This window comes from Petaurus breviceps, unplaced genomic scaffold, assembly GCF_028583685.1.
Source record: "Petaurus breviceps papuanus isolate PSGF00001 unplaced genomic scaffold, PetGlider_PUasm1.0 90792, whole genome shotgun sequence".
In the NCBI taxonomy this organism is placed as follows: Eukaryota; Metazoa; Chordata; class Mammalia; order Diprotodontia; family Petauridae; genus Petaurus; species Petaurus breviceps.
Genome location: NW_027187347.1, coordinates 3,850,146 through 3,863,134, shown reverse-complemented (window position 1 = coordinate 3,863,134; position 12,989 = coordinate 3,850,146). Strand labels below are relative to the sequence as shown.

General features: G+C 39.8%; 1 protein-coding gene across 4 annotated transcripts in view; it reads right to left on the bottom strand.

Moving 5' to 3' along the window:
• DZIP3 (DAZ interacting zinc finger protein 3) overlaps nt 1–12,989 on the bottom strand; it is a 119,972-nt gene that overhangs the window by 15,032 nt on the left and 91,951 nt on the right. For all 4 annotated transcript variants that reach the window (XM_069069813.1, XM_069069816.1, XM_069069815.1 and 1 more), the window contains 5 exons: nt 9,394–9,462; nt 7,686–7,782; nt 6,454–6,557; nt 5,001–5,088; nt 3,617–3,718 (listed from right to left, as the gene is read on the bottom strand). In XM_069069813.1, the coding sequence (XP_068925914.1) occupies nt 3,617–3,718; nt 5,001–5,088; nt 6,454–6,557; nt 7,686–7,782; nt 9,394–9,462 (460 nt within the window). The remainder of the gene's footprint in view (nt 1–3,616; nt 3,719–5,000; nt 5,089–6,453; nt 6,558–7,685; nt 7,783–9,393; nt 9,463–12,989) is intronic.

The following is a 12,989-nucleotide window of genomic DNA, read 5'->3' as shown; positions in this document are numbered from 1 at the left end:
AATCTGGGCATTATTCATTATTCCTCAATTTGTAGCAAAAACAAAACAAACCTTTGTAATGTATAAAATAGAAATACAGGGGCAGGGGAGGGGAGGTGATTTGCAATTTTTAGTGTAGGGAAATCCCTTTGTGGAACCTCCCTCTACCAATGCAGATCAGCAACTTGTCTGTAATGTAGGATCTTAAAGACTATCAGACTGGGAAGTGAAGCAACTTAGCCCCAGTGTAAGTAAGGTGGATTTTGGTGAGTGTAAAGTAGATTTTTGTTATTATTTCTTAGGGTTCAGTGTCCCAAGATCCACAGCTATAACAATCTCATGTTCCCAGGTATTAGATGAGTTCCCAAAAATATAAATATTTGTGCTTAAATTGTAAACATCCTGCAGCTGCACAGTAAGATACAGGGATGAGGTGATATAAACTTGTGAGGCTATTGCTGGCAAGACGCCTTCTATGTCTGTTGCCCTATAAAGAAGGTGGGTACTGGTCAGTGAATGGGGAACCTTAGGGTTGTATGCACAAGCTGGAACGCCGTGCATGCCCTGACTGCCCCCCCATCGAGGCTTGGGGGGAATCTGTGTTTGCCTAAACTTGCCCTCATTGAGACTTGAGGGGACTTAAGGGAGCACGAGCTGTGCCTGTCTCGATTGACCTTATCAAGACCTAGGCATAGCTGGCCCCCTTCTCACCAGCCCTGATAAAAGGGTGATTAGGGAATGCTATAGGAGCTGTGCTTCCATTATCAGCAATCCTCTTCTGAGAAAACTAGACTAGAATAAAGTAAGATTATTAACCCCTCCTTAGTGTTTCTCCTGTCTGACTGGATCAAGAGTGAACCTGTGCTAGCAGCCCATCTGTGTGCTAATGTTATCTGTCTTACACCAGTCACACAGTTACTATGTGTATGGCATTAGTCAGAGGCAGGAATAAAACTCTGGTCTTTTGGGTGCCAGTGTACCCTCTATCCACTACACCACACTGCCTCTCCATAACAGCAATAACCCTTTATATTTGTATAGTACTTCATAGTTTACAAAGGATTTTCCACATAAATTAATTCATCTTATCTTTATGATAGCCCTGTAAAATAGATACAGCTGGTATCATTTCCATTACTTTACAGATAAGATACATTTTCATTACTTTATAGAAGAGAGATTAAGTGCCTTCCTTGTCTTTGTAGTTCACATTGCAAATTTGTAAGGGCAAGAATTCGAACCCAAATCTTCCAACTCCAGGTTCCTTGCTCCTTCTACTCTACCTTTCTCCTATCCCAGCATTGGCACTTATCTTTGTTGTAAAGCAAAGCAGTTAATTAGCAAGAACATTCTGGATCCTCAAAGGAAGCACAGGGTCCCCCTCAGATAACTGCCCAAAAAAGATGCATTAAGGGTTCTCATAGTGCACTTGACTTTGCTCAGATGTTTGAGTTTTTTTCCTTATTCTCACTGGTTTGGTTTGGCTTGATTTTGTTTGTTTTTGCAATAGTCAGAAAGTTTTCTTGAAGTGGCTGCAGTAAAAAGTTTATCTGTATGACTGTGGAATGATCACTAGCCTCAGATCCTTGGGAGCGTGCTAGCTTGGTATCAAGAAACTCTGGGAGTTATTTTAAACCAGGGAGCCTTTGGAATCAGATGAGTTGGACCGGGAGGTGTCTCCTCTTAACCACCCTGAAACTGGACAGAGTAGGATGCTGAAATATCTCAGTATCCTTTGGCCTACAAGTAACCAGTTAGTCCATTCTCATGTTCAGCATCTGATTGTCTTCTGTGACCCTGAGGCCATTTTAACAGTGTCATGGGAGAAGGTTCAGACAGTACCTAGGGGCAGAAGAAGGCTTACGTACCTCAGTAGTTTTGGGACATTATCTCATTTCAAGTATAGGATTCTTGGTGAGTTTACACAGTAATTTCAGAATGGCTATAATATTCAAACCCAGAATAATGCTGATGGGCTCACAATGTACACACATAAGCTCTAAGTTTGCTACAACTCTAGACAAGGCAGAGGGCCTGTATCAGACTCTCTCGAGGTTCTTTCCAGCTCTAGATTCTGTGATTTCAGTTTAGATTCCAGTTCATCTCAGTCTTGAAGTCTGCTTCCAGACAAGTCACTCTAGTTGCTGTAGTCTCCCTCTCTAAAAGAATGGAGAAAATACTTGCAGGGTTCTCCTGGAGGGAGAATGGACATGCCCCACAAATAGTTCTCTTTAGTAACCATGTTCTTCGTCTGTCAATGTGCCTGCAATTCTAAATATAAGTTTTACTCCTTTAAGGACATTCTAGAAACATATAAATTTGACTCAGTTAAGAAATTATGCAACCAGGAGTGCTAACCCATGAGCTAACTTCAACATTAGTAAGGAGGCACTGTTCAGAGCAGGCACTCATGAGTGAATCTTCTAGAGCTTTGCAGCATGAACTATGGCAAGTCCCACCTAGCTATGAATGCTGTCTGCGGACCCAGCTTGGCCAAGTATAGAGAGGCTGGTCACTAGCTTGGCCATAGGGAGACCATGGCAACTCTCCAACATCATCTTCTGTGCTGTGGAGGACTTGCAAACAGCACTGGCAGAGGGCTGACCCACAACAGTGAAATCACGACGTATTAAAGTAGTATTAAGAAGTGAAAAAAATTAGTGAGGACATATAATTTGACACTGTCACCTAACAAAGAATAAAGCTATGATAGCAAGCAGCAAAAGGATGGGTAAGTCTTGATTAGAGCAGAGGCAGTGGTACAGAGTTAAGGAATATAGATACGAAGTAATAAAGTCTGGAGTATAAGCTAATATCCAGCCTAGCACTGGTAGGACATTGAAGTGGGAAATGTCTGATAAGTATCTCTTAAAAGCAGGTGTATAAAGAAAACTGATGCAGACGAGTAAATGAATAAATGAAAAAAGGACTTATTTAAGTGCCTACTCTGCGCCAGCCACTGTTGACAGGTGCTTGGGTTCTATAAATCCAAAGCTGAGACAATGTCTACATTTAAGGAGCCCACACTCTAATGGGAGAAACATCATATAGAGGGCCGGGATGGCCAGGAAGTTGTGTTCTGAAAAATCTCAGGGATTAAGTGGAGTCAAAGGGGAATCAATTTGTCAATCCTTTCTAGTAGCAACAATATGAATATGACTATAATTTCAAGAACAAAAGGTAGAAAGTTGGATAAGAGAGGGGGCAGTAGCAGAATCTTCTGACATTCTCTAAAAGATGAAGACATCTTATACAGATGTTACAATCTAATGCATTATGATAATTTAGTAGTATAGGCTTACCTACTTGAGGATAGAGACTCTTTACCACACCCTAAAGTATATGAATATAATTCTTCTTACTATTCACAACACATTCCATATATATTGCAAATTTCACATTTTATACCATTACTGTTTTATCAAGATGAAGGTGACTTTTAAAAATTCAGTATTTTGGGGGCAGCTAGTGGTATAGTGAATAGAACACCAACTCTGGAGTCAGGAGAACCTGAGTTCAAATACAGCCTCAGACACTTGACACACCCTACTAGCTGTGTAACCGTGGGCAAGTCACTTAACGCCAATTGTTTTGCCTTCCCCCCTCCAAAAAAAAAAAAAATTCCAATAATTTTTACCAATGTATCAGGATTTGGTGGTGGTGGAGGAATCTGTATTGAAGGCAAGCAAGTCAGAGGATAACCATTCTTCACCATAGCAATTTGTTCATTGTATTGTGTCTAGGGGAAGTAAAAAAAGCATAGTTCAGAACATAGTCTATTTTGAACAAACAGGATTTAAAATTATTTTGATTTAGTTGGCATCCTTAAATGTAGCGTAAGACTAATATCTATATGTATATATTTCTGAAAGTAAATTCAACTAATTATTAATGGGGAAAAATAATTTAATATTAATTCAAGTATCTTTGCTAATATCATGCCCAATCCATAGATCTCAAACTCTCTTTACTCCTAGGTATTTATAAGTCATGAGTTCTTAGACGTGACCCCCACACCTGAAGTTTAACATATTTTTGACTTGATGATCTTTCCAGTATCTGTTTACTCTGTATTATTCCTCATGTAGCTGGGAAAATGTGGTCTCTTAAAAGAAAACATCAGATTACTGCTTCTATCCCATTGAACAATGCATATAATAACTTACATTTTTATAGCACATTGGGATTTACAAAGAACCTGCCTCACAAGAAAAGTTCACAGTAGGAAAAAGCACAACAGTAATGAAAACCACCTTTCTACTTCTAACAAAGGTAGGAAGATGTGAACCTGAAAGATATCAAGTTTGGAGAACAACTGAAGCAGCCTTGCTTTGTTTGGTACTTTGCATAACATCAAATGATAATGCAAGCTATTCCCAGGATGGAATGAGGTTGCCAGATTACGGTTGGGAGAGGAGGAAGGTACAACATGGGAAAAATGCCTAAGTTCCTAGCTTTTCCTAGGTCAGTTCAAACAAAATAACAAAGTTACTATGAACTATTATACATTTCTAAATGAGATGAATCTACCTTTTCACTAAAACACCAAAATATATTTCAATCACCCATGCCACACTATCATTTTCACTGATGAAAAGTTTCCTATGAGTATTGCAAAACAAGAATGGAATGATTTAGACTTGGAAACTAATAAGCTTACTTACTTTCATTTTATTTCCCTCCCCCCCATTCATAGTAATACTAAAAACCAAGTTGGCTGTTTACTTTGGATTTTAAATTCTAAGAAACTAAATGTGAAGCACAGCACATTATTCCATCGTTTCTCAAAAGGGGAAAAAATGACAATTTAAGAAAATCTGCACGTGTGCACCACTTCCACAGATCAATTCCAAGTCCAAAAAAAAACCCCTCATTTATTCATTAAATGAAATATAAATGTAACTTAATAAACACAATGCATAATATCACTTGTATAATCCAATACTGACTTCTAAAGGAACCAAGTTTTATTTTAGGATCATCGTATGTGAGTTACACAGTTTTCTTGAAAATGTCCTTACCCTGCAGAATGCAATTTTGTTCCTGACATCTGCCACAATGGTATCCCAACTTTCTACAGTGGCTTTTAGTTGAAGTGATTCTGGATGGCTGGTACAGAAAAAAAGTGACACATGATAAACCTCCCTCATTTCACATACCATTTAGGGTTCCCTAAAATTCTCTATAGGTTCTTATGTAAAAATATCACTAAGGAAATCTGAGGCATTATGATGATGATAATATGCAGGTGAGAGGGCATGATGCAGAAGCACACTGTACAGACTGTCAACGTTTTCATGTATTGTCCTTTTAAACATTTCATTCTGAGTCCACAGTAGGAAAATGCAAACCAGCTGTGAAAACAACTAGCCAAAAAACCCTTTTCAGGTGGACAGAAGGTTTTTAGGGTTTTTTTTACACTTTAAAAATGTAAAATATAGTGCCTTTTACCCAGCAAAACTAACCTGCTTACAGAGAACCAAGGTATTTTGTTTTGTTTAATTCAGAGAAAGAATTTATTTAGAGTAAATTACTAGATACTTTTCCACCCAATACTGTCCCAAAATGGTAGAGGAGAAGGGAGGGAAGGAAGAGCCTGCCACAGAGTGAGACAGCCTTGCTAAACAGTGAAGGAGCGGATTCTGAGGCACTGACTGACGGATGATGTGAGTAAGGGTTAAGAGTCGACTTCCAGTGCACAGCTCAGGCCTCACAAGCACTAAAGCAGGAGGTGATTCAATCCTATCACTTCCCCTTATAGATGTAAAAGCTGCCTTGGTGTCTTTGATCACCTGAGGAGAGCTCTCTTCTCATCTTTCAAAGGGCTCCATGGGATTTAGTTAGATGATAATGCTCCTTCAGCACTGCCCAGCTCCCAGGAGGCAGAGAATTTAAGTAGTTTTTTTTCTTTCCATCCAGTCTCAACTTTAGGGATTACCTTGAAGGGGAGGAAACTATTCCCTAGCCACTGGGGATAGAACTATCACCTACAGCAGAGAGTTGGACCTGCCTCCCAAATGTGACCTCAGCTGTTGGCATTATCCTCTAAATGACAGAAGGGAGAGAGAAGGCATTCAAGCAAGGGCCTTAAAAGTAAGAATCTTTAGAATAAAGTTTTACAATCAGGATGCATCCATGTATAGTCGGCAGGCACACCCAGTGCCTCTATCACAAGCTCTGATTTATTTCACTGTGGGGAAAGGGAGAAGTCTCCTAGTCCTCTTAAGTGAGCCCTGCTGTTTCTGTCTATACTTATATTTCTTGGCTGTCAGCTATTACTGCACACCAGCAGACTTCTCAACACTCCAACAGAGATATTAGAACACAGACATGAAAGTGATTAAATGACTCACTGGCAAAAATTACTTCCTCGCTCCAATCTCGTCTACATAAAAATCATGTTAGACCTTGCACCTGTGTTTTAGACATTGTCTGAAGTCAAGATGCCCTGAAGGAGAGGAAAGGGAGGGTTACCTTGATGCCAAGGTGGTTGCACGGATAAGCTGAAGCAGGCACTCCCTCTCAGTCTGTTCCAGCTGATGAAGGCCAAAATCTCTTCGGCTCTGCAGGAACCACACCTGAAATTTTTGATATTCAAAGAGAATCTGAGGATAGACTTTCAAAATCCGGCATGTCACATACAATTCACCTGGAGTGCAGTTTTAGTGATTTATCTATCTTTGTTTATAATATGCTAATATCCCAACTCTAAAACATGATGCAAACCTTGGTTTCTTGTCCATCATGCACACCTGACAGAGACTCCATGAAGGAGTTTATAGAATACAGCTAATACCATGCAGTTCTTTGATTATTACAATTTAACTGAATATCAAGCTTGGTAGAAGCAACCAGGCATAATGGATAGAGTGCGCTTCAAAGTCAGGAAGACCCCAGAGATCAAGTCCTGTTTCTAATAAACACAGTAAATATTGGTGCTGACATGAACACTAAGAATTAGATCTATTCTGTTTGGCCCCAGAAGTCAAAAACAAGAACAATACTGGTACATGTTGCAAAAGAGGCAAACTTAGGTTTGAGGTCAGGGAAAAAAATTCCCAAACAGAGCTGTGCAAAAGGAGATTAGGCTGCCCTGGGAGGTGGCAAGTAACTGTTACTGGAGTTCTTTAAGCGGAGTACTCACTGGTTATGTTGTAGGGGAGAATACCTTTTTTGAGCAAGTATTGGACTACACAGCTCTTGAAGCATTCTCCAGGTCTGAAGTTTTGTGATTCTGTGATATCTTTCCATTAAGAGAACTTTATTCTAGTACTATTATTCATGACCCCTCTGCAAGATCAAGCTACGCTGGGCCTTGTTCATTTGGGTCTGAAACATAAAGTGCACTCTGTAAGGCATAGCGGCTGGAAGCTAACATTCCTGGAGGCTTTGTCCAGTTGTCTGAAGTGGAAATGTTCCCTCTCTGTATCTGCGGTCTTACATGTTGCATTACAGCAAGGATCAAGTGATGGTAGAGAAGTAACGTGGATTAATTTGAAGAGCATCAGTATTAGGATTTTTTGCCTTATTTTTTGAGAAATGGAAGGTCCTCAACAGCATTTACTAAAAAGGCAAAGAGCCCGTAAACTGCTCAGACCCATGAACTGTATTGTATTAAGGGCAGGACTTCCATTGTTGAACTCATTGGTGTGGCAATAAGCAAAGCTCAGTTAAGACCTCTTTACTCCCTTTGCTTTTTTTTTTACCTCTGCTGTTACAGCTCTATTGGTTTCTCCATTCAGCTTGCTCAAGCACTTTTTAGCTTTGGCTTCCAGCTTATTCTTCTCCCTTTCCCATTGAGATCTAAAATATGAAAACACTAAAGAGTTAATAAGATAACCACAAGGAGAGTTTCAGCAGTTACTTCTGCAGAGACAGGAGCAGACTTCATGACCGTCATGGGACAGCCTCACCGAGGTGAAGGCAGTGGCTGTGTCCCCCACGACATCCTGCTGGGGCAGCAGCAAAGCCTAACATTAGACTTGGATACTCCCTGTCAGGATCTTGGTAACCGTTTTCAAATAGCTTAATATCTTATTGAATTCCATAGGTTGTTTCCCCAGAAAGCCAATGATCTCCCACAAAACCTGATTTCTAAAAAGTATTCCCCATCTCAATGAAGATTATCCTTCTTTTCAATCCCTTTAGGCCATTACCTTAAAAGCCTATACTGATTATTTCAGTGATGTTACTTAGGCCCTCGTGTGTATTATGTCTGTTTGTGTACACACACATATATGCAGGTGTGCTTGAAGTAACTCAGTGGCACTAAATACCAGTCAGTTTAACTCATTCCATTGTACTTTCCCAGAAAATGTCCGGCATTCTTTATACAGCAAACCAAGGATGTCCCTAATGAAGACCTTAAGTGAAAATACTATCATTTCCTCTCCTTTGTCTTAGGATGAACCATTACTGCATATGATGGTCAAGACTCTGCTGCAATCAAATGAGTTCAATTTATCTTCTCTCTCCAGTTCTTTTTTATAACAGGAGACTGGAAGAGTTAATGTACTTATCATACAGTACAAACATTTTGTATTTTATTTGACAAGCTTTCAAAAAGAATCTCCTCCATGATTTCTTAAGATAAACACTTAGACTCTGGATAGCTCTCTTAATGAAAATCAAAATACAATATAATGTAAGCACTAATACAGGCTAGAGGAATTAATTCTTCATTGAATTAACTTGGACACACACCAGTTGCACAACCAACCCTGGATAAACCACTTAACATCTCACTACCACCAGGCAATTCTAAGGTCATAAACTGCCTTGAAGTTGCTAAACTACATTGTTAGAGAATTTTCCCTCACCTAGAGTTCTCTATATTGCCGAAATCATAGGCATATACTAAAACAAGACATAACTACAACACAAATATGTACACAAATACAGATAATAATTTTTTTCTGGGAAGAAATATGCTTTTCAGATAGACAATTATTTTTCCCAGTTTTGGAAAGCATCAAAGCACCAAACACACTTGACTTAGGGTCGAATTTCAATTCTTACAACCCTTTGCTTTGTGGTAACATATAAACTTAGTGCAAGCTGGGTGACTGGGATTGGTCAGGGAGAATCCAGATCTTATGAGCATAAGTAGCGTGCTCAGTTGATGAACTCCCCATATGGACTTTAAGAGCATGACCAGATATTGTGATGAGAGAACCAGTACCAGTTACAGAACATCTGTACATCTTCCAAAGTCCACGTGAAGACTGCATCAGTAGAGCACACTGCACATGTTCATAAAGACTGGGCTCTCACTGGTCAATCCTTGTCACCTCATTTATAATGACTTCATCTATCTGTGTTATCAGTTTCCTAACACAAGTGCTTGACAGCTTGAATGAAGTTTCAAAGAATTTTATAATCATTCAAAGTAAAAGGTTAAGTAATAAAATATACCTTCCCGAAGCAAGTTTCTCTTTAAGCTTCCTGATTTCTGTATCTTTAGCCTGGATTTCCTGCTGTAATCTAGGCAAATAAAAGATAATGTCACCAAAGTAGAAATGATCACTCATTATCAAAGTTGGAGTGGCTTTGTATTTCATCAAGAAGGAGTAGAGTACATTCACTTGAGACAACATTCTTGGTCTGAAATTTAAATGGATGTGGTTTCTACCTGAAAGTCCTTCTTTATAGTGATTTTTTTTATCCTTCCATTTTTCAAAACTCTCCAGAAAATAAAAATAGTGCTGTAGCCAACAAGGTGGAAAAGTGTACAGTCTTTTCTTATGTTCCCAAGTCAGCAAACAGCTCCCAGAGGAGGACCATGGGAGAATGACTGTCACTTTTCTGGACTTCAGTTTGTGCATTAGTAAAATGGAAATAGCATCTCCTGATAGCGTTCCTATGTTGAAGACTTTAAGGCCCTCAGGAGGAAGACACTGTATCGAGCCATGCAAATTAACCAAGATCCAGGGTCTGGAGGAAATTAGGTTGGGCCTGAAAGGAACAGTGTTGTAGGTTAAGTAAGAATTTTAATTAAAACTTAAAATACAACCCCATGGCACTGATGCTGTAGTAACAGTCAATTCCATCAAGCAAATGTAAGAACCCTGAGTGAACATGTTGAAGAATCTGACCAAACTTAGGATATACTGGCAAGTTTTTCAAAATTTATTTGCAAAAATAAAACATAAAAATATAAAGTAAAAAAAAGTGGCTCACTGATTGATGCAAATCTAATCCTCCATCCCAGATGTTCTTCTCTCTTTATACTCTCGTTTTGTGACCTCGTCAGCTCCCATGGGCTGACTTGAGGCCCCCCCAGATCAATAGATCCAGGCCTCATCTCTCTCCTGAGCCCCAGTCCCACATCACCAACTACCCACTGAACATTTCAAACTTGATATACTGGAAACAGCTAGAACTCAACACATCTAAAACACAACTCATTAACTTTCTCCCAAATCCACCTCTCTCCAAACTTCCCTATTTTGGTTGAAGGTACCACCATTCTTATAATCTCTCGTCATAACCTTAGCATTATCTTCAATTCTTCTCTATCATATGTACATAATCAGTTGCCAAGCCTTGCTGTTCGACTTCCAAGACACCCCTGGCATCCATTCCCTTCACTCCATTTACATGGCCACCACTCTAGTTCAGCCCCTTATCATCTCAACTCCTGTCTCCCCACTTCAAGTCTCTCCCCTCTCCAATATCACCTCCACAAAGCTGCCAACATGATTTTCCCAAAATGCAGATCTATGTCATTTCCCTACTGAATAAACTGTGGCTCTCTATTGCCTCCAGGATCAAATATAAATTCTCTGGCCTTTAAAGTCCTTCAAAATGGCCCCACCCTACCTTCCCAGACTTACTATTAGCTGCTCCCTTTCTCACACTCCACAGTCCAGCCAAACTGGCCTTCTTACTCTTTCTCACACACGACACTCCATCTTCAGTCCTTATGCCTCTAGGCATCCCCAAAGCCTAAACACACACTCTGGTCTTGCCTCTTCCTCTAAGAAATCCTTATTTCCTTCCAAACTCAGCTGAAAACCACCTTCTACAACAAATTTCCAAAGTGGGTGACACTGCCCCACCCCGGGGGGTACTCCGGAACAATGCAGGGGGACTATAGTAGTTTCAAATGACACAAAAATTTTTTTAATGCTAAAAGGTAAAAGAAAGTAGATTTCAGGAGGCAGAGAGAGGGAATGTTGAGTAATTTTTTTTTTGAAAATGGGAAGATAGGCCAAATAAGTTTGTAAAATGAAGACTCCCCCTCCCCAAGTATTAGTGCCTCCCTACTCCAAAAAAGTCACCTAGTTTGTATGCACATGTTGCCTCCCCCAGCTAAAATTAAAATGCACTTCTTTAGAGAAATGATGGGTTTGTTGTTGTTGTTTTTTTTGCCTTTGTATAATCAGTGCCTACTACAGTGCCTGGAACAGGGGTGAAGAACCTGCAGCCTCAAGGCCACACATGGCCCTCTAGGTCCTCAAGTGTGGCCCTCTGACTGAATCCAAACTTCACAGAACAAATCCCCCTCATAAAAGGATTTGTTTTGTAAAACTTGGACTCAGTCAAAAGGCTGCACCCAAGTACCTAGAAGGCCACATGTGATCCTCGAGGCCACAGGTTCCTCACCCCTGGCCTACATAGCAAATACTTAATACATGCCTAATGATTTGTTCTTAAATTCCCCTTCTCCCTGCTACAGCTGTATTTCCTGTTCATAACTGTTTTTAATTTTTCTTATTAAACTAACACAGGGAGATATAAAGACCATTTTTTCCCTGAAAATCTGATAGATACACGAACTCAAGAAACACAAGGCTTTGGTTAATGGAAGTTATTGGAACTATAAAGCGTGCTCTTGGAAACTTAGAGCAAGGAAATTCTAAAGCTTGGCAGGCTTGCCTCATCCTAGATTTCTGAGTCTTTCAATCCCCCTTTTCTCTAAGCTTTTCAGAAGTGAGAAAGGAGATTGTGATCACTGTTCCAATAGACCAAGGAAGGAAAGGGCCTCTCTGTAAGGAAGGTATCGTTCCTTTAATTAGAGAATTAGATAAGCTTTACCATTTTAGAGAAGAAGTCTAAATAAGGAGTAGGAACATAGGCCTCTAAGGTTACAATTATTTACCCTTGCTCTGGGGCATTTCCATTATTTCACTATTTTACTTAGTAGGTCTTGGGTTACAGTGGGTAGGCATATAGTGGACCGCTCAAGCTTGAGTCATTATACCTGTGTTTTGTGACTGTCACTAATTAAATGAGTGACCTTTGGCAAGTTACTTCACCACCCAGGGTTTCAATCTTTGATTTTTCTTGTCTCCTCAATTAAACTATAGGCTCCTTGAGGGAGGAAGGAAATTTATATTCTACTTCCTTTGTAGTGTCTACATAATATGGGCACATACTACAAGCAGATACTCAGTAGATCATAAAAATCAAAGGTGGAAAAAACTTGACAAAAATCACCTAGTCCAATCTTTTCATTTTACAGACAAAAAAACTGAGGCTCGGGGATATCAAGTGATAATCAGGTAGAAACAGAACCAGGATTTGAACCTAGATACTTTGATTCTAAATCCAGCGCTCTTTCCAATAAAAAGAGACTCTTATCCCCTTTCCTTTAGTGAAAATCCATTAGTCCTAGGGAAGTTTATTCTGATTCAGTGCACCTAACCTTGTGTCCCACTCATTCTACATCCAAACCTTCTATTCCAGGAATTCCAAGAACACAACTTGCATTATCCTGCCCTTTCACCTCTGCCTTCCAAAATTCATCCTCCAAGGCCTCACTCAAGTGCACCACTTTCATGAATCCTTCCCTGAATGTTCCAGCTACAGACGATCTCTCAGGCCTCTTCCAGCCTTGGGGTGGCCACACTTACTATACCCCAAGGCCACTCCTTGAGTCATTACCTTGTTTTGTGGTTATCTAGGCCTGTAAAGCTGCACAAGTACTAAATCTTATTCATCTTTCTATCCCTGGGGGGCCTACCACAGTATCTCAAATATGACAAACAAAACAGAAATTTTTTAAA